The sequence below is a fragment of the Mustela nivalis genome (genome assembly GCF_964662115.1).
Source record: "Mustela nivalis genome assembly, chromosome: 13".
Classification (NCBI taxonomy): domain Eukaryota; kingdom Metazoa; phylum Chordata; class Mammalia; order Carnivora; family Mustelidae; genus Mustela; species Mustela nivalis.
Window position 1 is genome coordinate 7,125,061 of NC_139032.1, and position 25,473 is coordinate 7,150,533.

Genomic DNA, 25,473 nt, shown 5'->3' on the forward strand with positions numbered 1-25,473 from the left:
ACCACTTGTTTTTTACAACAAACCCCATGAGGGAGATGTCAGTAACATTTTTACCCTGAGCCTGTCCTGTCAATTAGCCATGGTTCACTGTGGTGCTGTCATAAACATCCTTTACCTGCAAATTTTTTTGAACATTCACAGTATTTGTGGAATTCTTTCTTGACTAGATGCAGTTAATACCTTGTGACATGTCCTGTATTTTACTTTTAACCAAGACCGAAAAAAATGGGTTCAGGTTATTCCTGTTTTCATAACCTGTGTCTGTTTAGAAAACTAGTTTTTCCTTCATGCTTTTTCTGCCCTCACGTCTCCCCTTCTAGCATTCCCTCACAGTGCTCTCGCAACTCTTTGACTTATCCTTCCTCAATCCCTTCAGTTCCCTGCAGTTTTACCAGTCCAGAAATACTGAATGAGTTCCATTCCGTCTCTTTTCTCACAAGGCTGCTTTTCCAATTAACTGTCCGCCGCTGCCCTGGGTGTCTTACTCCTCCCCACTGCCCTTTTATTAATAGCTGTTCTGATGTGGAGTCTTTTCCTTTTGCTTCACTGTGGTCAGTCACACAACGGCCTCTAACAGAGCCCCTCTAATATCCCATGTTTTTAATCTGAGAAGAGCTCTTCCACGTCTCTTGTGGGCCTATTAAAGACATCTTATTGCAATTTTTGACAGTTCTCAGTATAGATTTTCCTCAACGACGGGGTTACATGTGGGTAAATGCCTCGTAAGTTGAAAATATCCTGTTGAAAATGCTTTTAATACAACTCACCAAACAAAATAGCTTAGCCCAGCCTACCTTAGATGTGCTCAGGACCAACAGTTGAACAAAGTCCTCTGGCATAAAGCCCATTTTATGATGAAGTGTTGAATTTCTCATGTAATTTATTGAGTCCACTTTAAGTGAAAGGCAGAGTGGTCTTTGGGTGCAGCATGGTTCTGGGAGTGTACCTGTTGTCGGTTTTTTACCCTCGTGATCATGTCAAGAGAACGTGGTCACGAGAGAACATGGTAGCACGGATCTTTAGCCCGGGAAAAGGTTGAAATTCAAAATTTAAAGTCTGGTTTCTACTGAATGCCTGTTGCTTAAAATTGTTAAGCTGAATCATTGTTAAGTCAGGGACTGTCTGTACTAAGGTTTGAAATGTCTGGTTCCAACCACAAGTGTAAGGAATAATCTTACATAAGAAAGGCAATGAATATCTTGACATAATAAAGACATTTTTACAACAAAACTAATGTTGTTCTTAGCTGACTAATAAGCTTAACAGTTATAAATGACTTCATTCACTATTGAAAGGGATTTGTTTTGAAGTGTGATTCATTTTATTTTATTTTTTGAAGCACGTCCAAAACAGCATATTGTATAAATTTGTCCTCAAAATATAATAATTGATTCTGTCGAGCTAGCACATTTTCCTGTGGTATGTACTTTGTTTTGGTGTTCACTTCCATTATAAATAATAAGAATTATAGAAGTGTACAAAAATAGGCAAATGCACTTGTAATACCACATTTGACTAGTAATAAGAGGAGCTTTATTTAAATATGTATCAGTAAGACAGGGTTAAGTTGCTTAATTCATCTGATGTCTATGAATGTAAATACACTGTTGCATATATTTATATTTTGGGTTTTTTTTTTTTCCCCTTTGTTTGACAGAGAATGGATAGATTTCTGGTAGGGAACTTTATTATGGTCAGTCCTCATTACTGTCAACATTCATTCATGTAGTAAGTAACCTTTCAGAAATTAGCCCAAGGACATTTTTTTTCATTGAACAGTTCGTTATAGAAATAGTTGGTTGTTCCTCCTAGTTCTACCTTCCTCTAGCTCTTTTCAGTTCCCATATTCACCACTTCGTTGTTTCTTAAAATTCAAAAATGGTGAAAAACTTTTGTCTTGGGAAATGCAGCTGAATTTATTTTGGGAAGGACAATGAAGTTAAAAGAAAATCAATTTCCTATAGAATTTATTTAATCATATTTTTCCTTTCCCCTAAGAGCTTTGATAAGGTAGGCAGTAAAATGTGACAGTTTATAGATTTCACAAAGATGGATGGAATATATAGTTCCTAGGAATGGTAATGAAATGCCTACATGATGTGAGTTTCTCCATCTCTCTTAGTAATGCTGACCTGAATTGTTCCTGTGATTTGGAAACGTTGGGGTTTGGAGCGAATTGTCAAGAACAAATTCTGGAGACATCTTCAGTGCAAAAAGGTGGTTTTATTAAAGCCCAGGGACAGGACTTGTGGGCAGAAAGAGCTGCCCGGGGTTCTGATAAGTGGCCGATTATATACTTTCAAGTTGGAAGGGGGTTAGGGTTAGTGTAAGTCTCTAAGGAATTTGGGAGCAAGGTTTCCAGGACCTTGAGGGGGCTGTCTGTTGTGAGGGCAAGGTCATTTATTAACATCTAATTAAACCTTACTCATGAGACCCTTCCGATGTATATCAGCGGGCCCTATGCTTGGAGCATGATTGCTAAGATAGGTCTTGGGGGCAGGTAGAGATAAAGGACATTTCCCAAGGAATTTTCGTATGTTAAAGGAGACTTACAGGATCCTGGAGGTTGGGCTAATGTTAAGCTAAGAATGCCATTTGCCCTTAGCAAACAAAGTATTAATTGTGAGGCAGTAGAGGTCCTAGAGGAAAGTCATTCCAGCCATCTGGGGGAAACTTGTCAGGGAAGCTCTAAGTTGTAAAGAAATTTCGTTTTTTTTTTTTCTTTTGCCTTTGTTTCCCACATCACTAGAAAATAAACCTATATAACATTTAGTAAGTATTTGAATACAAATTGAGTCTAACATAAGAACAGTATCAAATATTTGAACAAATTTAAATCACAGTTAATTATTTTAGGAAAGAGAAAAGAGCCTGCATTTCCTCCTAATATTTCACGTTGGTCTTTAAAGATGCATTAAAGGGCATTCAGAGTCATCAAAACAGTTCACTTCAGAATAATAAGCATTCCTTGGTGGTTTCATTATTTTAAAAAAAACCACAAAAACAAATGCTCTTATCCACATTTAGAAGATACTATACATTTTACAAATATTCACTGGACATTTTCTTTGCGAGGTGCAGGACAATGTTTAATTATTAAATAATTATTAAATATTTATGGTGTGTTTATATCGTGTTGGCTCTTTGGGATATACAAAACAAACCAACAAAAAACCCCAACTCTGCTCTGTATATGGGAACTGGGGCCAAGGGCAGGGGGGGCTGCAGTTCTGCGCTTCTCATTTTCCAGCCTGTGACTGGTTTTGTAAACGTTGCAAGACCTGTTCTGTAGACACAGATCTCTTCCTGGGTCTGTTTGAGCTAAAAGAGGGGCGTTTCTGTGGTTCTCCAACCCCTCTTTATTAATAATGGATCCCCGCTGTCAAACAGGACGAGGGAGGGAAGAGGAGAGAGGGAGGAGGAGGGAGTGAGGGAAGCAGGAGAGAAAGAAAATCAAACAATCCCTCGGCTAAAAATTAAGAGATTCAAGGATCTTAACTTCTCATTGGTGAAATGAGGCATGCATCCTTAAAGTAGTTATTTTCCATAAAATTGTTGGTTTTCCTTTTTTCTTCTCCTTTTCTTTCTCTGCCCCTATATTCCCCATCTTTTTACTTCCTCCACCATCATTACGCCCTTGAAAGAATACCTTCTCAGACCACAAGCGGAGGGGCGCCTGGGTGGCTCAGTGGGTTAAAACCTTTGCCTTCGGCTCAGGTCATGATCCCGGGGTCCTGGGATCGAGCCCCACATCGGGCTCTCTGCTCAGCAGGGAGCCTGCTTCTTCCTCTCTCTGCCTGCCTCTCTGCCTACTTGGGATCTCTGTCTGTCAAATAGATAAATAAAATCTTAAAAAAAAAAAAACCCCACAAGCAGAATGGGCAGTTGGATGGATTTCTCATGATCACGGAGTTGTGTTGAAGGCCTCTTCAACCCAGTTTCTAATGGTTGGAAGAAAAGCCGTACATACCAGGGGCACATGGGTGGCTCAGGGGTTAAGCATCTGTCCTGGGCTCAGGTCATGATCCCGGGGTCCTGGATCGAGCTCCACATTGGATTCCCCGCTCAGCAAGGAGCCTGCTTCTCCCTCTGCCCTTCGCCCTGCTTGTGTTCCCTCTCTCACTGTGTCTCTCTCTCTGTCAAATAACTAAATAATATATTCAAAATCTTAAAAAAAAAATATTCAAAATTTAAAAAAGACAAAAAAAAACACCCCATAAATAAAATCTTAAAAAAAAACAAACCCATACACACTGGATACTAATTTATATTACCTCCCAAATATGCTGTAATTCAGTATTTTTACTGTTTAGTTTGGTCTTTATTTACTTTGTTGATTCTTGGTGGGTAGTGTGAAGAATGATGCCCTGTTTTTACATAATACTGTGAAGTCTCACTGTGATCAAAGGATATATTTATATATTGCTGTCTTAGGTGAGTTAGCCAGCATCTATCCAGACTTCTTTCCCAAGTTTCTTGACATTTTTCTGAGTTTTGTTTCTACTTTGATTACAGAATCTCATATTCCAAAGGAAGCCTTGATGAACATTTATTGTGCGTATTTATGGCTGAAACCAAGAGGGCTATAAAGCTGAAATGTACACAAATATAGAAGACAGACTGTTATTTTTTGAAGTCTTTAATAATTTCACTAATTATTCAAGGTGTATTTTAATTATCACATTTGTCAAAACCATGCGTTGTATCTGTATTTAATAGTTTTGTATACTCAGAAAAATGCTTAATGATGGAGGAGATAGAATTTCTTTTTTTAAAGATTTTATTTATTTATTTGACAGAGAGGGAGACAGTCAGAGAGGGAACAGAGCAGTGGGGAGGGAGAGGGAGAAACAGGCTTCCCACTGAGCAGGGAGCCTGACGTGGGGCTCGATCCCTGAACCCCAGGATCAGGACCTGAGCCAACGGCAGATGCTTAACAACTGAGCCACCCAGGTGCCCCGGAGGTAGAATTTTTACACACAAGGAAATTACTACTTAAATAAATGGACTATTTCAGTAGATGGACAGCAGATAATCAGCACAAGGACTTAAAGCCATTTGTACTATGTTCAAATTAAATGATTTTGTCAGCTCTCACCATATCGGGTATTATGAAGGAAACCATAGGTTACTACTAAGCCACGAGCTACCACCTATATTAAGAGCCCTAAAAGAGAAAAAAGAAAGAAACAGTCTCTCATGGGATAAAGTAAGCTACAGAAGACTTTCTGGACAAACTAAATTTTAAATCAGGCCTGGAAGGAAATAGTGGGTTTATGGTGGTAGTTGAGATGATTGATATAGACAAAACAAGCAGATCCTAGGAGAAGGTAGCAAGAATACGTAGAATCTTTTTTTTTTAATAAATTTTTAAATTTTTTAAAAACATATATTTTTATCCCCAGGGGTACAGGTCTTTGAATCGCCAGGTTTACACACTTCACAGCACTCACCAAAGCACATACCCTCCCCAATGTCCATAACCCCACCCCCTTCTCCCAACCCCCCTCCCCCCAGCAACCAATATCCTTGATGAACACAGATGTGAAATTCTCACCAAAATACTAGCCAATAGGATTCAACAGTACATTAAAAGGATTATTCACCACGACCAAGTGGGATTTATTCCAGGGCTGCAAGGTTGGTTCAACATCCGCAAATCAGTGAATGTGTAGAAATCTTTTTCTTTTTTTTTTTTTTAAAGATTTTATTTATTTATTTGACAGATAGAGAGATCACAAGTAGGCAGAGAGGCAGGTAGAGAGAGAGGAAGGGAAGCAGGCTCTCCGCTGAGCAGAGAGCCTTATGCGGGACTTGATCCCAGGACCCTGAGATCATGACCCCAGCCGAAGGCAGCGGCTTAACACACTGAGCCACCCAGGCGCCCGAATGTGTAGAAATCTTAAAGGGGCATTGTAAGGACACAGAGAGGCTATGTTCAGAAGTACCCATCAAGGTGCAAATGGCATTGATAAGATTTTATGTCCTAGTTTGGGTTATTTTTCCTGTAAAGCGTGATAGGTAATTTGTCTTCAATTGGCTTTTTATTCGTTCCTGAAATATTTACTAGAATTCACCCTTGAAGTCAACTGGACCTGGAGTTTCCTTTGGGGAGATAAATTTGATTAGATACATATATATATATCTAATCAAATTTTATATATATATATACACACACACACACACACACACACACACACATATATATAGTCTTTTGTCGCTTTTTTTACATTTGCAAGTATTGGTTTTTGTGTCTTTTAAGGACTTTCTCCATTTAACCTAAATAATTGAATTTGTTGATATTAAGCTGCCTTTATTTCTATTTTCTGTCTTTAGGATGCTTTTCCCTTTTCATCCTTAGTATTCATAATTTGTATCTTCTTTCTTTTTCTCCAAATCTATTTAATGTTTAAAATTTCATTGATTTTTTTCCAGTTGCCTTCAGATGTCTGTTTCATTGCTTTTTTGCTTTTAATTTCCTTTCTCCTACTTCAGTTTTAATTTGTTCTTCATTTTTCTTGCTTCTTGAAGTTGAATCTTCAGATTTATTGCTTTGGGGATTTTTTTTGTTGTTGTTGTTAATAAAAAAATTTAAAACTGTAGGTTTCTCTTTGTGCACAGCTTCACCTGAACTCCATAGATTTGGATGGATGGTATTTTCATCATCATTCAACTCAGAAATGTTTTAAAATTTCTCTTGTGATTTCTCCTACCGATCATAGGTTAAAGTTTATTTTGTGTTCATCATATAAATGTTTGAATGTTTTCCAGATATCTTTTCATCTTTGACTTCAAATTGAATTCTTTTCTGGTCAGAGAATATATTGTTATTGTTTTTATTTGTTTGTTTGTTTGACAGAGAGAGGAGAGCACAGAGGAAGAGGGAGAGGGAGAAGTAGACTCCCCACTGAGCAGGGAGCCTGATGTGGGACTGGATCCCAGGACCCTGGGATCATGACCTTAGCTGAAGGCAGATGCTTAACTGACTAAGCACCCAGGGGCCCCTGTTTAAATTATTTAAAATTTGTTAGGACTTGTTTTCTTTTTCGACATTTGAGCCTTTTGCTTCATGCCCACGAGCAGTAGGAAGAGTGCATATCTTGCTGCTGTGTTGCAAATTGTGGTGTGAAAGTCATTTAGGTCAAGTTGGTTGAGAATTTCTGTATCCTTCTGATTTTCTGTCTTTGTCAGCAATGGAGAGAAGGATGCTGAAGTATCCAACTGTGACTGTGGGTTTGCCTGTTTATTTCTTCTTTGAATTCTCTCAGATTTTGCTTCATGTATTTTGAAACTCTGTTCCTAGAGGCAAACACATACAGAATATTTCTTCTTGATAATTTTATTGATGCAATATTCCTCTTTATTCCTGGTAATTTTCTTTGTCTTGAAGTCTACTTAGGCTGATACTAATAGAACCACTCCGTCCTTCTTGTGACTGGTGTTTGCGGAGAGTATCTTTCCCACATTTTTTATTTTTTTAACCTTTCTGTCTCTGTGTACTTAAAATGTGTTCTGGGGGCACCTGGGTGACTCAGTCGGTTAAGCACCCTACTCTTGATAGCTCAGGTCATGATCTCAAGGTCATGAGATTGAGCCCCATACCCAGCATGGAGTCTCCTTCTTAAGATTCTGTCCCTCTCCCTTTGCTTCTGACCCGCCAACCCCACTCTCTCTCTCTTAAAAAAAAAAAGATAGAGATAAAGTTTCTTTTGGTGGAGAGTCTATAGTTGGGTCTCACCTTCCTAACCCATTCTGACAGTCAAGATTTAAAACTTGTGTGTTGAAGAGGCTCCTGGGTGGCTCAGTGGGTTAAGCCTTCTTTAGCTCAGCTCATGCATGATCTTGGGGTCCTGGGATCAAGCCCTGCATTGACCTCTCTGCTCAGCGGGGAGCCTGCTGCTTGCTCTCTGTCAAATAAATAAATACAATCTTAAAAATAAAATAAATAAAATGGCTTTAAAAAAAGTATGTATTGAATATAATGATCAGAATGGTTACATACAGTTCTTGCATCTTATTATTATTTTTTTTTATTTGTCCCATTTGTTGTTCTTTTCTTTCCTCTGCCTCTGCCTTCTATTGGAGGTATTGAGTGTTTTTAAGTTTTGCATTTTATCTCTGCTATTGGTTGTACTGTTTTATAATTTAGTGTACATCCTAGGGTTTTTAACATATATCTTAGTTTACCATAGCCTCTATTCATGTACATTTTGTCCCTTAACATAAAGAATATTATGAAAGCATATTTTCATTTCTGTCTTGCATCTTTTGTGCTGTTTTTGTGATACACACATTTCCCCTCTGCCTCTGTGGTGAACCCCATTACCTGTTGTTCTTATATGTACTTTACATGGTCAGTTATCTTTTATAGAAATGAAAAGATGAGAAAACAAAGGGAAAAAAAACCCTTTATTTCCCCTGCAAATTTGGTTCCTCTGGTGCCCCTTATTTCTTTGTACAGATCCCAGTTTGCATCTGTATTATTTTCTTTAGCCCCAGAAACTTCCTTTGTCATTACCTCCCCTGGAGGTCTGCAGGAGAAGAATTGTCTCAGCTTTTACCTGAAAAAGGGTTTCTCCTTCATTGTGGTAGGACGTTTCACTAGTAATGGAATTCTAGGTTGAGATTCTTCTCCCCTCGAGACTTTAAAGGTGTTATTTGATGGTCTTGTGCTCGCATTATTTCTAACTGGGGATCTTTCAGTCCTACTCAATATGTGTTGCCCTGTATACATTATGCCCATTTTCCACCTACTTTAAAATGCTGCTCCTTATTATTGATTTTAGCACTTTAATGATGACATACTTTGATATGGTTTTCTTTGTGTATTTGGATATATTGAACTTACATCTGTGTGTTTACAGTTTTAATCAAATTTGGAAAGTTTCTACCACACTCTCTTCAACTGTGTTTTCTGTTCTTCTTCTGGGACTCCCAACTACAATTACTGTTGTCCCATACTTCACCGATTCTCTATTCCTCGTTTCTTTTTTGTCTCTGTTCTTCACGGCACATAGTTTTGTTTTCTTTTTTTTTAAGATTTTATTTATTCATTTGAGAGAAAGAGAGAGAGAGAGAGAGAGCATGAGTCAGGGGGAGGGCAGAGGGAGAGGGACAAGCCCAAGGACGTTGGACTCCATCCCAGGACCCTGGAATCATGATCTGACCAAAGACAGATGTTTAACCGACTGAACCACCCAGGTGCCCCACAGCACATAGTTTTTATTACTATGTTTTCAAATTGAGCATTCTTTTCTTCTGCATTATGTAGTCTGCTCTTAATCCCATTCAGTCAATTTCCCCTTTCAGGTATTGTATTTTTCAGTATTCTACTTGGTTCCTTATAGCATCTTCCCTTTTTTTCTCATCATATTCATGTTTTCCTTTAAAATTTGTCTCCTTTTAACTATTTTATTTTTAAGATTTAATTAATTAATTTATTTATTTGACAGACAGAGATCACAAGTAGGCAGAGAGGCAGGCAGAGAGAGAGAGGAGGAAGCAGGCTCCCTGCTGAGCAGACAGCCCGATGCAGGGCTCGATCCCAGGACCCCGAGATCATGACCTGAGCCGAAGGCAGTGGCTTAACCACTGAGCCACCCAGGCGCCCTCCTTTTAACTATTTTAAAGTCCCTGCTACTTCCTGTCTTTCATTTCTGTTTGTTTCTGTTGATTGGCTTTTTTCTTTTGGTTGCAGATCACGTGTACCTGCTTCTTCATACGTCTAGTAATTTTTTATTGGGTGCTGGATATTTTGGTTCTTACAGTTCTCTATGTTTGGATTTTGCTGTTTCCCTTTTAAAGCATTAAACCTTGTCTTATATAGGCAGTTAACTGAATCAGTTCGATCTTTTGGAAGGTTATTTTTTAGGCTTTTTTTTAATTCTTAAAAAAAATTTTTTTTTTTTAATTTGAGAGACAATAAGAGAGAGCACTTGAGCAGGGTGAGGAGCAGAGGGAGAAGCAGGCTCCCTGCTGAGTAGGGACCCCCCCCCCCAACCCCCTCTACATGGGGCTCGATCCCAGGACTTCAGGATCACAACCTGAGCTGAAGGCAAACACTTAACCAGCTGAGCCACCCAGGCACTCCCTTTTTAGCTTTATTAAGATGGTTCTAAAGTAGTCTTACTGTAGAGCTAGTTAAGCCCTTCTGCTATGGCTTCAGTGCTTCTGCTGTTTCTACAGAATGCCCTGGACATTCAATTCACATCACTGTCCAGTTAGAACTTGAGTATCTCTGTGCACTGAATGTGCAGCTTTGTACTCAGCATCAGACTCCAGAGGATCCCCATTATTATTCTCTGCTTAATGCCCTCTCTGACTGTGCCCCCAAATGTTGGCTGCTTCAGCTTCCCCAATTCCTATGTCTGTCTTCTAACCTCCGTGAGATTACCATGCTCTACTTGGTAACTTCCTTCCTGCTCAGCAGCCTGGGGAAGGCCTCCCTTTCAGCTCCAGGGATCATTATGGGGTTACCTTGTTTGTTTCCTTACTCTTAAGGATCATACTTTTATGATGCCTTTTCTCAGATGACCAGAAACATTGTTTCTACATATTTTGTCCAGTTTTCCACTTTTTCAGTGTGGGAAAAGTGTTTCTAGTATATTTATTTCATTGTGGGCAGAAGTGGAAGTCCTTCCACGTACTGATTTATGTATTTTATATATTATGTATGAAACAGATGAATTCATTTTAATTTTAAAAATCCAAGAGTATTATAAATAGAATAAAATATGGTAGTCCCCTTACCTCTCCCATCTCATTTCGTGTCACTCAACAGAGAAACCACTTTTAGAAGTTTGATGTGCATCCTTCTGTTTTCCTTCATGTACTTATATCCATTTATATACACATGTTCATGCAAATGAGAGGTAGACATATTTTTAAAAGTAAGTAAAGCAGTTCTGTAACTATTATTCTGCAATATACTTTTTCACTTGATAACGTCTTGGAGATAAAGATTTTGTTACTAAATTATATATCAATTTTTATTTTTCTGATATTAGCCATATATCCTACAGAAAGGTTTTCCTCTAATTTAGTTAATCACTCTACTCTTCAGTCATTAAGGTTTTTCCTTCTAACTTTATGCGTTATAAACTGTATTTTTTAATGACATGTACAATAACTTTTCCAGTGGTATTTCTGTAGGAGAAATCACAGAGTTTTCAAAGAGTCTGTCTATAAATTGCCTTTCTAAACAGTTTTTACATGTTTATATTACTTCTAACTAGTAGGAACCAGGCTCTTTGAAGAAATCATTGATTCTAGATCTAGAACAAGAAATATAAGAGATAAGTCTAGAATATCTTATCACAGCAGAAAGCAAGGGAGGTAAGCAAGATTACTGGGATGGCATGAAAAGATACAGAATGCCCTTTGAAGGGAATGCCATTAGTCAGAGATAGGACAGTGTACCAAGTCAAGAACTGTCAGACTGAAAAACATTAAGTATGTTTAACAGCCAAGAATCCTAAAGATGCCAACCAAACCAAACCCCAAACCACATTGCTCACCTTGGAAGGGAGCTAGGGGATAGCATTCTGAGTACTGGTAAGGAGAAGAATCGTGTAGTTGTCTTCCTCTAACTGTATGACCCTATTTCAAAGTAAGCAAGTAATTAATGGGAGTCATTTATTTTTATTTATTTATTTATTTGAGAGAAAGAGAGAGCACGAGTGGGAGGGGGCGGGGAAGGCAGCTGAGGGAGAAGGAGACTCCCCTGTCAGCAGGGAGCCCAATGTGGTCCTCCATCCCAGGACCCTGAGATCATGCCCTGAGCCCAAGATAGATCCTTAACCTACTGAGTCATCCAGGCACCCTGAGGGGAATTTCTTTATAGAATTCTACTAATAAATGAGGAAGGAATAACAGAACAGAATCAGTCTACCAAAGTTATAACCTATATTAATTGAAATACAAGCCTAGAAAGTGATCCTCAGTGGCTACTAATAATCTCAGGGAAAGCACGAAGATGAAGCATTCTGAGAAGAGGGTTGTAGGTGACAACACCGGACCCCACCGATGGTATGATAACACTGAAGAAGGAGAGACCCCCAGCTGTCATACGGCAACCAGTGTGGCAGCTCTTCAAGAATCGAACCTGTTCAAGGCCCTCCATCTAACTCCCTGTTTAGAGGACAAACAAGAGATAGAGGAACTTATTAATGACATCTCAGGGAAGCTGTCATCCAAGTCTAGAAATTCTAGAAATTCTATAAGATATATAGTCCTTGTTTCTTCAGTAAGTAATTGTCAAGAAATAAAAAGGATGGGAAGCTTTTAGAGATTAAAAGAGAAAGGTAGGAAATCTCACCCAAATGTAATACACAGACCTTGTTTGGATCCTGGTTTGAACGGACCAGTTATAAGGACATTGGAATCATCAGATTTATAATGATGCCTGGATTCTAGATGCTATCCTGGAATTGTGAATGTTCTATATGTGATATTAGTGTTGTGTTCCTGTTAAAAAATAGTACCTCTCTCTTACTTACCAGTGAAATGTTAGAATCTGTGCACTTGCTTTTAAATCATCCTGTAAGGGCTTAAAAGAGGAGCGTTGGTGGCAATTATTTATCTTGGATGATGAGTACAGGGGGTTATTATAGTATTTTTTCTACGTTTGCGTGGGTGAAATTTTCCATTATTAATTTTTTATTTTATTTTTAAATTTTTTTTTTAAGAAGCCATCTCTGTGCCCTACGTGGGGCTCCAACTCACGACCCCGAGAACAAGCATCCTGTGCTCTCCTGACTGAGCCAGGCAGGTGGCCCCTGAATGTTTTAAATTGGAAAATAAGCTTAGCAGTAACAGACCAGGTGAAGAGAGCTTCATAAATCATTAGGATAAGTGAGGAGCTTTGCAAAGTTTCACCCTAAATATTTGGAGTATGTCTGTACCTACACACCTGCAGAAGAGGTGTCCGCAAACGGCAGAGAATTTATTCGGCGTGCTTGCTCCTGTCGATCTGAGGCCCCCCACGTGCTTATCTTGAAGTGCGCATGAGTCTCACCGTTTCCAACACCCTAGAGAGATCTTTGCGGCAAAGCTAATGCCGTGTGTTTGGTCAGACTGGCTTCTCACTGCGATCCTAATATCTGTTTTCCAGGTACAGCAGGTGCAGACTGTGCAGCAGGTCCAGCATGTCTACCCAGCTCAGGTGCAGTATGTGGAAGGAAGCGATACTGTCTATACCAACGGAGCAATGTAAGTCGATACGCGGGAGTCATTTCATTCCCCCCGCGTAGTCAGGAGGAAAACACTGGGTTTGCCGACACACCCCGCTATTCCCAGATTGTTTCCTTGTTTTCACGGTAATTTTTTTTTTTTTTTTTTTTAATTTTGTTAACCAGATCAGAGTTTCTGGAATGAGGCTTCTGTGTAGAGATCTGTCTGGGTTTGTGACGAATGGGCAGTGATCTCCACCTTCGTGGAATACTTTAAATTATGAAAACTATTATGCTTTTTAAGGGTTTTCACTAGGTTGAGAAAAATGTATACCCCTTGTTGGTGATTTCTATATCTTACTAATACCTTATAAATCCTGTGCTTTTTGTTTTTATAAATAAGATGAATTTGTGTGTGTCTTTTTCTGTAAACTACCACAAAACTAATACATTTGTTCCATTTGGTATTTCCTGAATGAAGTTTCGTGTCCGTAAGGGTACCTGATCCTGCAATCTTAATTTCCTGCTGAACTGGCCTTCCCCCTGCCCCAACTCATCACCTCCACAGCAGCAACAATGTAAATTTGTAAATTTATACCAGTTGTGTTTTTTAGCCACTTTGGATGCAGTAAGATTGGGGATGTTATAGGAGACTAAGAACTATTACAAGTCACCGTGATTGTTTTCATTTGACCATGTGAGGTTTTGCTTGTGATCTGGGTCTCCGAGTTTACCGGAAATGAATTCAAATTCTCTCATTCTCTCCTGCCCACCACCTCCCTTCAGTGCTGGTGTGCCCCAGGTCCGTACGTTCTGCTTTATCCTTACTGCACCTTCTCTCTCCTTGGGTGGTGTCAGAGAGTCCCATGATCTCAACCTGTCACCTCCATGAGGGCTGGAATTCTTGTCTCTTGCTGTAAATCTAACACCGGAAGAGTGCATGACACATAGTCAAAGTTCAGTTATGGTTACCTATTGTTATTATAACTAAGCCCCTTGGAATCGTCCCTTAACTCTGCACCAGTTTTATTGTCATGATTAAGATACTTAACTATTTTGAGCTTTTGATGATTCTTTCCTGGGAAGTAGGAGGACGAGGATCTCACTCTTATTAGGCTGTTATGAGGATTTGAGGAAATATCTTTTCAGCAACTTGTGCAGGGCCTGGGAGACCGTAGCTGGCACCAAACTGAAAGCTCCTCCCTCGTCCTGACCCTCCCCACCTTTCGCATTGCTTTCGGTCACTGAATCCATCTACATTCCCACTGCCTTAAAACCTCTCTTACCTATAGAATACAATTCACCTCCCCACCTTGGCATTCACCCATTTCCTACCTCTCCGGCTTCATTTTCCATTGTTCTAAGAACAACCAACTTTGTACGGGTTTCCTCAAATACTGCCCCCTTTCGTGCCTGTTTTTTGGACGTGTGGTTTTCTCAGCCTTCCCAGTTCCCTACACCGAACCTCGTGGGATCTCTGTAGACCGCACTCCCTTGTCTCCCAACCTTGTGCCCTGGACCCTTGGCTCTCTAGTGCGGTTAATTTCCCTCCCCCTGTAGGATAAGGACAGCACTGGACCCTGACCTTCACTTGCAGTATGGTGCTGTGAATGCTTACTCTTACTAGCAAGAGAATGTCATTCTCTTGTTTTATTTACAGCGAGTTAGGAGACTGACACGTAGTAAAGGGCCAATGAGTTTCTGTTGCTCCAGTGAATCCAAAACTCTTTACATGTGTTCGACACACTCTGAATATTTTGTTACCTGTTTGTTGCGCAGGACCGGGGCCTCCTGGAGTCTGCTTTTAGAATCTCTACCATAAACCCACATTACGGTTGGCATTTACACACAAAAAATAGATCCACCTGCCACTTGGAGTGGCATACTATCAAGGAAAACATAATGGGTTTCTAGATGCTGCTAGAGATCACTCAGTTATATTGTCATTTCATCCTTGCGTATGGTTTCTCTGTCACGAGAGCCCCGGAGTAAAGCCATTATCTACTCTGCCTGTGCTCAGGCGTGTGCCATCTCCTACCTGGTTTGTTCTCCCCGTTTAAAGGCATCCTAGACAAAGCCTGAACAATTCAGCCCCCTGCAGCGGAGGGCTGAGTCACCACTCTACTTCCTGTTACTGTAGCATTTCGTCTTATGTGTATGACAGCGTTCTATCAGCAGAAAATCCCAGAAAATCTGACAAACAGAAGTTTGAACAAAGTAGAGCTTTTATTTTTGTCAGGTCACAAGAAGCCCAGAGGTTGCATGTTGTGCAAATCATTAGTACTCCATGGTGCAAATGTAAAGTCAGCCTTCTTAGAGAAACTCTTCCAAGCTGACATACAGCCGAGGGAACATAGCTGGACTGGCCACAGCATGGAATTGCTCCAGGAGATGAAGTCTTGCCTCACAGAGCTCTGCCTATTTCTGGGAACAGGGGCAGTGAGCCTTCACGGGCTGCATAGTAGGGAAAAGTGGCTTGCTTAGAAAGGGAGGAGTGGGTGCCTGTCATTCTCAGTTCCATCAGCCTCTTCTTCCGTCGGGATTCATGAGGTCTGCTGAGACAGGTTGGAGCCAAAAGACGAAAGGAATAGGAAATGAACCTTTAGAAACATCCAGAACCGTGCTTCCTTCACCGACATGGGTTTCACCGCTCAGGGATGTTAGAGCCAAGATTTTCTGCTAGGTTGATGAGATGTCTGCTTCGGTTGGGACCATCGTAGCTACTTTCCAGATGGGAAAAGTGGATATGTGTATACATGCAGATGTGTGTACACATATGTGTTTATGCGGCCACGAACATGCACACAGAAGCTTTCCCAGATGCCCCCAGCTCCCTTTAGCTTCTCTCTCTCTTGAGTATTAGCACATCACAAGGCAGTGGTTAGCTGCAGGGGGAACTGGGAACACTGGTCTGTCACGTCCGTGTTTACGGTAGAAAGCAGCAGGGGACCAAGGGCATTGGAAGGGGTGTTGAGACAGTGTCTGTCCTCATCCTTCATCACTGGTCCAAGGCCGGGCAGAGAGAGGACTGGTGTGTGACTTTGTCCAAGATATACTGCCTGCTTCACTCTCATCCGTCTGTGCTGTGGAGGTGGTTAGCTTTTCCAAAAGTGCTTTCTGTAGCATCTTATAAATAGTAAACACTCAGGCAACTTTAACTATTGCTGTAAAATTATGTACTATAAAAAAAGTTAAGTACTATAGTTCTTCTTTTGATTATTTCCGGTTCCTTTTGAGGACCTGAATTCTGCCTATTGCCTCGTGCCTTTTTAAACTCTTCGGTCACGGCCTTTGGGGTCTTCTGTGCCATAGGCAGATGTGAGATCACTTGCAAAACCTTGGAAAAACAGCATCGCTAAAGTGGACACTACAGAACGAGAGAGCCCATTTAAGTACAGAAATGATTCCAAGTAAACATCTCATGTCAACATGTATTTGCTCTGGCTCACGGTGTCTGTGTATTAGATCATGACTAATGAGTTCTAGGTCGTGAGTTCATTTGCCACAAAGTCCAGTAAGCTTTGATCCGGTCTCTGTGGGCCTGGATCGAATCCCCACCTCCAGCCACAGGGGCCACATGTGTGCGGAGAGAAGATACAGCTTCAAAAGCCTTTCATTAAAATTTCCATTCCAGTGCAATTTTTGACCAAAGATCCTGTAGCAGCACATTCATATTTACTAAAGAAAAACTGTCTTGTCATGAATTATCCTCACAATTGTGGCAGGTAGAGGACTATGAATACTGATTCTCAAATATAACAAACTTTTTTTTTTTTTTTCCCCAGAGCTTAAGCTCTTTCGATCTTTCTGTGATTTTGGAGGCTGTTATTTGACTCTGTACAGTGTTTGTCTCAAAGGTTCACTTGAGAGGGCTTATGTTCCCTCTTTTTCTTTTTCTCTTTTTTTTTAAGATTTTCTTTTTTAAATTTATTTATTTGACAGAGAGAGATCACAAGTAGGCAGAGAGGCAGGCAGAGAGAGAGGAGGAAGCAGTCTCCCTGCTGAGCAGAGAGCCTGATGCAGTGCTTGATCCCAGGACCCTGAGATCATGACCTGAGCCGAAGGCAGAGGCTTAACCCACTGAGCCACCCAGCCGCCCTGTTCCCTCTTTCTCTTTTATTTTTTTTTTAAAGATTTTATTTATTTATTTATTTGACAGAGAGAAATCACAAGCAGATGGAGAGGCAGGCAGAGAGAGACAGAGGGAAGCAGGCTCCCCGCTGAGCAGAGAGCCCAATGCGGGACTCGATCCCAGCACCCTGAGATCATGACCTGAGCCGAAGGCAGCGGCCTAACCCACTGAGCCACCCAGGTGCCCCTCCCTCTTTCTCTTTAATGCGCTTCCCTCTGTGTTAGGAAACAGTCCTCCCCATTCTCGAGTCTGGCACACTGAAGTCTTGTGCTAGCTTATGCGGATCCCTGACCTGGGTCTCAGGGAGATGCCCACTTCTAGTGCGATCATCGAGGCTTTTCGCTAATGACACTCCCGGAAGACAGGCATGTCGGTCTTTATCATGAACCTTCGAGCACCCGGCACCTGCCCTTACAACCTGTTCACGCCTCGTCAGTGCCAGTGCGCTGCTGCTCCTGTCCCCGGGGTCCCCAGGCCGTGTCACCAGGATGCACAGGGCCTCCCTCGCGAGGTGGTTCATAGCCCTCCCAGAGATGTGCCATCACTTGTGAACATGTGCGGTCGTTATAACTGGATGATACCGGAGTGTTTCCTCGTCGTGAGGATGGGCGACTCCCACAGCCTCACAGGCCGAGACTGATTTCTGGTGCTGGGTGTTCGAGAGCAGCTCTCTGTGGAAGGAAGAAGGGAACAGAATTGGCTTTTCCTTCTGGTAGTTTTCCCATGAATCTTTTCCAAAGTCTGGATCATAGTTTTGTCTTTTTTTTAGAGAGAGAAGGAGAGAATAAGTGGGCGTAGGAGCACAGGGAGAGGGAGAAGCAGCCTCCCCGCTGAACAGGGCGCCCAACACAGGTCTTCATCCCTGGACTCCCCGATCATGACCTGAGCCAAAGGCAGAGGCTTAACCCACTGAGCCACCCAGGCGCCCCAGTCTTGTCTTTTTCTACAGATTCTTAGAATTTACGATGGCTGATAATTTAGAATGCTGTAATTAAACAAGCTGGGAAGCACTGCATACCGTGGAGACACAGCCCAACGCAATTACTACTTCCTGCAGTAGCTCAGAAATCAATTTTCTTTAATAGAATGATTTTTTTTCTTTCCTTACCCCTTTTTTTGACTCCTTCTTGCCCCCACAATCAGTCCTCCATCATGTTAGTCAAAATGGAAATAAAGACATCCTGCTCTATCATGGCCAAGTTAAGAAATCTTTTTTTTTTTTTTTTTTTTGAAAAATGTTTTTAATTTTAAAGGATTGTCCTATATCAGCCACTCTTTGAAGCTCGTCTGCTGTTCAGAGACGATCAATATTTTGAAATGCCAGTGTGCTGACTGCCTGCGTATCTGCTGCGGTGAGACTGGCCTGGTTGGAGGTCTTCTCATCATCTTCCTGTTTAGCTCATAGATTTCTCATCAACCCCAATACAGAATTTTATAAAGTGTGTTTCAGAGAATGTTAGTCCCATGAGAGTATTCTGTGGTTATATAAGCAGGGAGACACTGTGCCAAAAGCCCTTCTTTTGAGGACTCTAAATTTCTGTTTGTCTTCCGAAGGCTCTGAGAAGTTCCCTGGAGAAGAAGTGCAGTGCCTTAGAAAGTGAACCTCAGAATTCTGTGATCTTGAATAGTATGGAGTCCTGTATGTGGTGTACTTTGGGATTTGGTACATTATTAATGTCTGGACAGAGAACAGATTTGTTCAAAATCCATGAGCATTCATAAAGGACTCACATTTTATTTTTTTTTAAAGTTCTTATTTATTGTAGAGAGAGAGAGAGAGGTAGCCCAGGTGGGAGGAGCAGAGGGAAAGGGAGATGGGAGGGAGAATCCCAAGCAGACTCCGCGCTAAGCGTGGAGCCCAGTGTGAGGCTCCGCCCGAGGATGCTGGGATCACAACCCGAGCCAAAACTCAGAGTCAGACACTTAACTGTGTCACCAGCTGCCCTGAGGACTTACATTTTAAAAAGTCATTTCTTGAAAATCCTACAGTAAGTGCATTTTCTGAAGCTACTAATTCCTCTTTTCATATACTTTTTTTTAGAAAGAAATTTAGTGGGAAGCAATGCACTGTTTATTTTATGTTTATTATTATTATTATTATTATTATTTTAGACAGAGATTGAGAGAGCGTGCGAGCAGTAGGTGGGGTGCGAGGAGGCAGAGGCAGAGGGTGAGAGAGAATCTCGAGCAGGCCCCGTGCTAAAGTGTGGAGCCCCACACGGAGCTCGATCTCATGACCCTGAGATCATGACCTGAGCTGAAATCAAGAGTCAGATGCTTAACCGACTGAGGCACCCGGCACTCCTTTTGCATATACTTTTTAAATGCTTAAATAAGAAATATGAAAAGGGATACTCTTCACGTTCCTTTTTTGTCGGTTAGTGAAATAGGTTTCAGGATTTGCAGGTACGATTATGTTTTCTTATTAACATTGAAGTATTTCCTACTTTGAAGAAACCGTGAAGTTTCCGTAGTTGAGACCGGGAGGGTGTTTTCTGCATTTATCCTTCTACTGATAAACACATTCAAATTGGTATAGGATTTGGTTTGTCATTTGGGTTTCAGGAAGTATAGAGCTGATTACTTAGGAAGCTCTTGGAGAGAAAACTGCCCTTTTCTGTGGAAAAGCACACTGAGATCTCTCTGTGGTTAGAGATGGCTCCATTTCTTCAATAACAAAAATTCCCATGGGGCCCCTGGGTGGCTCAGTCAGTGGAGCGTCCAAATCTTAATTTCACCTCAGGTCATGATCTTGGGGTCCTGAGATCAGGCCTCGCATCGGACTCCCAAGTTCAGCAGGAGTCTGCTTCTCCCCTTCTCTCTCCGCCCCACCCCCCAACAAAGGTATGTGTTCTGTCAAGTGAGTAAATAAATCTTTAAGAAGAAAGAAAAGAAAAATTCCCCTCTTTTCAAAAATGGAGGACTTTCAGATATGGCTTCTCAGAATGTTGCAGTTAGGTAGGTTTCGAGATTGTGAATTCCTATCCTTAAAATTCACAGATGAGTAAGTGGAGGCCCAGAGAGGTACAATGATTTGCCGAGCTAGTTAATGTCTAGAGTTCATATTTTCTGACCTTCAACGCATGGTTCTTTCCAATGATCTGCAAGTAAAGGTCTTTTGATCCTGAGTTATTTGGGGGATTGGAGGGAAGTTCAGTTATAAGCAAACATTTTTGTAAACTTTATACTTTATACTATTGCATGATTGTATATCTTATTATATTATTATATATCTTATTAGATTATTATACTATAAAAGTATAAGATGATCTTTTTTTACTCTTTAAAACTAAGAACGTTGTTATTTATATGAATCTCTTTTCATGTTTTTAAAAAAATCATCATATACATTTATAGTTAAATATATTTCGTGAGTATTTAATGTTCTTTGGATAGTCATAAAATGTATAGAAAAGTTCATATGTAATAATTTTTCAACACTGGACATTTTAGTTAAATGGCTTCCGAGAGGAAGGCTATATTATCTGACTGTCCTGACTGTATCACTTTTTATTATTTTTCATTAGTAGAATGAACTGATGCACATTAAGGGTAATTTGAGATGTGATATTTTCCTATCCAGTAGCTTGTTGTCTAGAATAGTTCTCCACGATAATAGCTGGAAGAGTTTGGACACTTATTATTTTTTTTTTTCCTCCTCTCTTCTCTCCACACCTTTTATTAAGAAAGGAAGAAATGGAAGAGATCCACATATCCTTTTATAGGTGTAGAAACAAGTTGGGTCACTAGTTTTCTTAAATGAATTGCTGATACCCCTTCGGGTATCCTGTGTCCCACTACCTACACTGTCCCCTCAACAAACAGCATTTTTGCGTCAAGATTTCCTAATCCTAATGGAATGGAATTAATAGTTAAAAGCGTTACTTAGTAACCAGGTCAGGGACAGAGAGCATAGGGGAATGGGAAGTGGGGTAATTAGCATTGTCTGAAAAAGTATATTCACTTTTGATATAGGGATTCTTCTAAAACTAACTGCACAAGTCAAACTTGGTAAACATTTCCACTTGATCAGTATTTGAAGCTGGAGTGAGAAATCTCTGTTGAAGGCATGTAGTTGTGAAGGGTCTGTTTGTTATCATGATCTTGTGCCTCACAGAGCAGCTGTTTGCCTGGCCTTAGCACTCTGTTTGGCCTCAACAGCACACATAAGTGTGTTAGCTGCTTTTGTCCATTTTTTAAATTATCCATCTCTGACAAATGCCTGGTCTGTCTACCCCTCCTCATGCTAAAACCTCTCTGGATTGACCACATATTCTTCCAAGCTGGCTTTCTTCACATTACAATGAAATGGCTCTTGTCAAGGTCATTGGTGACCTCCAACTGTTAAGTCTAATAGACATTTTTCTAGATTAAATTTTCTTAATGTCAAACAGCCACCCTGCCAGCTGCTCTGTTCTTGCTTGAATCATGATCTCCTCTTGGCTTTTCTGACTGTGTTCTTCTGTTTTCTTCTGATCTTGTCAGGTCTTCCTCATTCTTATTATTGGCCACACAATTTTTCTACAGCCAAAGTTCTGTGTAACTTTCCCTACTGTTCTCTAACAGAGATCACATTTCTTTCACAACACTTAATGACTATCTGTCGTTGCTGTGACTGTTTTTAACTTACCTAACACTTGTCTTTCCCCCACCAGAATGGGAGTTTCATGTAGTCAAGTGCCTGGGTTTTGCTTCCCATTTTCTGATACCTAGAACAGTTATTGAAAGAGGTGCTCAGGGCGCCTGGGTGGCTCAGTGGGTTAAAGCCTCTGCCTCCGGCTCAGGTCATGATCCCAGGGTCCTGGGATCGAGCCCCACATCGGGCTCTCTGCTCGGCAGGGAGCGCTCCCCCCACCTTCTCTCTGCCTGTCTCTCTGCCTACTTGTGATCTCTGTCTGTCAAATAAATAAATAAAATCTTAAAAAAAAAAAAAGAAAAAGGTGCTCAATCTGTATTTGTTGAAGGGATTCAATAAAAGATAGCATTTAATGACATGGGAGATAAGAGCGGGCTACTTGGTTGGTCTATCTTATTTCTCATTTATTTTTGCTGTGAATATTTTCTGTCTTTAATTTTTTTTTTAATTGAAGTATAGTTGACCCACGGTGTTCCATTAGTTTCAGGTGTACAGCGTAGTCATTAACAAGTCCCTACAGTGTGCCGTGTCCCTCACAAGCGTGGCTGCCATCCGTCACCATGTAATGCTATTCTAATACCACTGACTGCATTCCCTACGCTGTACTTTTTATCCGCCAGACTGACTTATTTCATCGTGGGAAGCCTGTATCTCCCACTCCCCGTTCCCCTTCCTTCTGGCTGCCTTCAGTTTGTTCTCCCTATTTATAGGTTTGTTTTGCTTTTTGTTTGTTTGTTTGTTTGTTTGTTTTCAGGTATAAGTGAAAGTATATGGTATTTGTCTTTCTCTGTCTAACTCATTTCACTTAGCATGATACCCTCTAGATCCACCCCTGTTGTTGTAGATGGGAAGATCTCGTCCTTTTTTATGGCTGAGTAATACACCATTGTGTCTGTATACCGCATCTTCTTTATGTTTTCCTCTGTGGATGGACATTTGGGTTACTTCCATACCTTGGCTATTGGGATTAATGCTGCAGTAAACAATAGGGGTACATGTATCTTATTAAGTTAGTATTTTTATTTTCTTTGGGTAAATACCCAGTAGTGGAATTACTGGATGAGATGATATTTCTATTTTTAGTTTTTTGAGGAACCTACATACTGTTTTCCAAAATGGCTGCTCCAACTTAACATTCCCACCAATAGTACATGAGGGTTTCTTTTCTCCACATCCTCACCACACTTACTACTACTACTATTACTACTACTACTACTATTACCAATACTACTACTAATACTACTACTTCTTCCTCTTCCTCTCCTTCTCCTTTCTTTTAAATTCTAGCTATGTTGACTTATGTGAGGTGGTATATCATTGTGGTTTTGATTTGCATTCTTCCTGATGATGAGTAATGTTGAGCATCTTTCATGTGTGTTGGCCATCTGTAGGTCTTCTTTGGGAAAATGTTGACTCAGGTCCTCTGTCCATTTTTAATTGAATTATTTGTTTTTTAGGGGTATTAAGCTGTACAAGTTCTTTATATATTTTACATATTAACCCCTTTATCAGATATATCATTTGCAAATAAGTTGGTTGACTTATTTTGTTGGCAGTTACCTATGCTGTACAAAAGCTTTTTATTTTTATGTAGTCCTAATAATTTTGCTTTTGTTTCCTTTGCCTGAGGAGATAGATCTAGAAAAATGTTCCCAAGGCCAATGTCAAAGAAATTACTACCCATGATTTCTCACATGAGTTTCATGGTTTTAGTTCTTATACTTAGGTCTTGAATTAATTTTGAGTTTATTTTCATGTTATATGGTGGAAGGAAGTGGTCTAGTTTCATTCTCCAGCATGGAGCTGGCCAGTTTTCTCAACACCATTTTTTGAAGAGACAGTCTCTTCTCTTTTTTATTTTCTTAATTCCTTTGTCATAGATTAATTGACATAAAAATGTAGATTTATTTCAGGGCTCTTCTGTTCCATTGAGGTATGTGTTGTTTTTGTTCCAGTACCATACTTTTTTGATTACCGCAGTTTTGTGTAGTATATCCTGAAATCTGGGATTGTGATACCTTCAGCTTGTTGTTTTTTCTCAAGATTGCTTTGGCTCTACAGCATCTTTGATGGTTCCAGACAAATTTTAGTTTTATTTGTTCTAGTTCTATGAAAAATATTATTGCGATTTGGGGAGAGATTGCATTGAATTTGTAGATTTCCTAGGATGGTATGGATATTAAACAATATGAATTCCTTCCATCCATGAGCATGGAAGGTCTTTCCATTTGTTTGTGCATTCTTCAGTTTCTTTCAGACTATAGGCCTTTCACCTCCGTGGTTAAGTTTATTCCTAATTATTCCATTCTTTTTGGTGCAACTGTGCATGGAATCATTAAATTCTCTGTCTGCTACTTTGTTATTAGTGTATGGAAATGCAACTGATGTCTGTGCAGTAATTTTGTATCCTGCAACTTTACTGATATGTTAACTTGGTTGTTTTAAATACATAAGGGAAAATGATTGGAACTGAATTGAGAAGCTGTTAACATAGTGTTAACACAGCTTTTTTGGCGGTGGGTGGGAGGAGGTTCTTCTTTTTTTCCCCCCGCTGCAAAACATTTTTGGGCTTATGTGCATGTATGTGGTTGCTCAGTTTTTGTTATTGTTTTCAAATATATAAGACAGTATTACTAACTGTAGTTACAGTGCTGTACGTTAGATCCCCAGAACTTACTCTTTAACTGAAAGTTAGGTCCTTTGGCCATTATCTCCCATTTCTCCCAGCTCTAGCCTCTGGCAACAACCATTCTACTCTTTATTTTTATGAATCTAATTTTTTATATTCTGCATCGAAAGGAGATTATATAGTACTTGTCTTTGTCTGACTTATTTCACTTAGCATTATGTTCTCAAAGTGTTCGTAGGTTTTTGTAATGGCTGAATAACATTCCATTGTATATATGTCTACCACATTTTCTTTATCCACTCATCTGTTGCTGGGCACTTAGGTTGTGTCCATGTCTTGGCTATTGTGAATAATGCTGCAGTGAATAGGGAATATAGATACCTCTTTGAGATACTAATTTCATTTCCTTCAGACATACACCCAGAAGTGGGATTACGAGATTATATGGTCACTCTGAAATAGACACATGGGCCAGTGGAACAGAATAGAGTGCCCAGAAATAAGCCATAAACTCAACTATATACAGCCAACTAATCTTTGACAAGGACTCAAGGATATATAATAGGAAAAGGACAGTCTCTTCATTAAGGGGTACTGAAAAAAATTGGATCTCTACATGCAAAAAGGAAGAAAGAATTGGATCACCCTGTTACAGCACTCACAAAAATTGAAATAGATTTATAGACTTAAGTATAAGATCTGAAACTATAAAACTCCTAAAAGAACACATAAGGTATATTTACCCTCCTTGACATCAGTCTTTGTAATATTTTAGGTATGACACCAAAAGCAAAAGCAAAAATAAACAAGTGAACTCATCCAACTGAAAGGCAAAGGAAACCATCAGCAAAATGAAAAGGCCATCTAACAAAAGGGAGAAAATATTTGTATGCCATGTATCTGAGAG

At 40.1% G+C, this 25,473-nt stretch overlaps 1 protein-coding gene across 20 annotated transcripts in view; it reads left to right on the forward strand.

Moving 5' to 3' along the window:
- RFX3 (regulatory factor X3) overlaps positions 1–25,473 on the forward strand; it is a 440,711-nt gene that overhangs the window by 307,690 nt on the left and 107,548 nt on the right. For all 20 annotated transcript variants that reach the window (XM_082694397.1, XM_082694413.1, XM_082694414.1 and 17 more), the window contains one exon: positions 13,112–13,209. In XM_082694397.1, the coding sequence (XP_082550523.1) occupies positions 13,112–13,209 (98 nt within the window). The remainder of the gene's footprint in view (positions 1–13,111; positions 13,210–25,473) is intronic.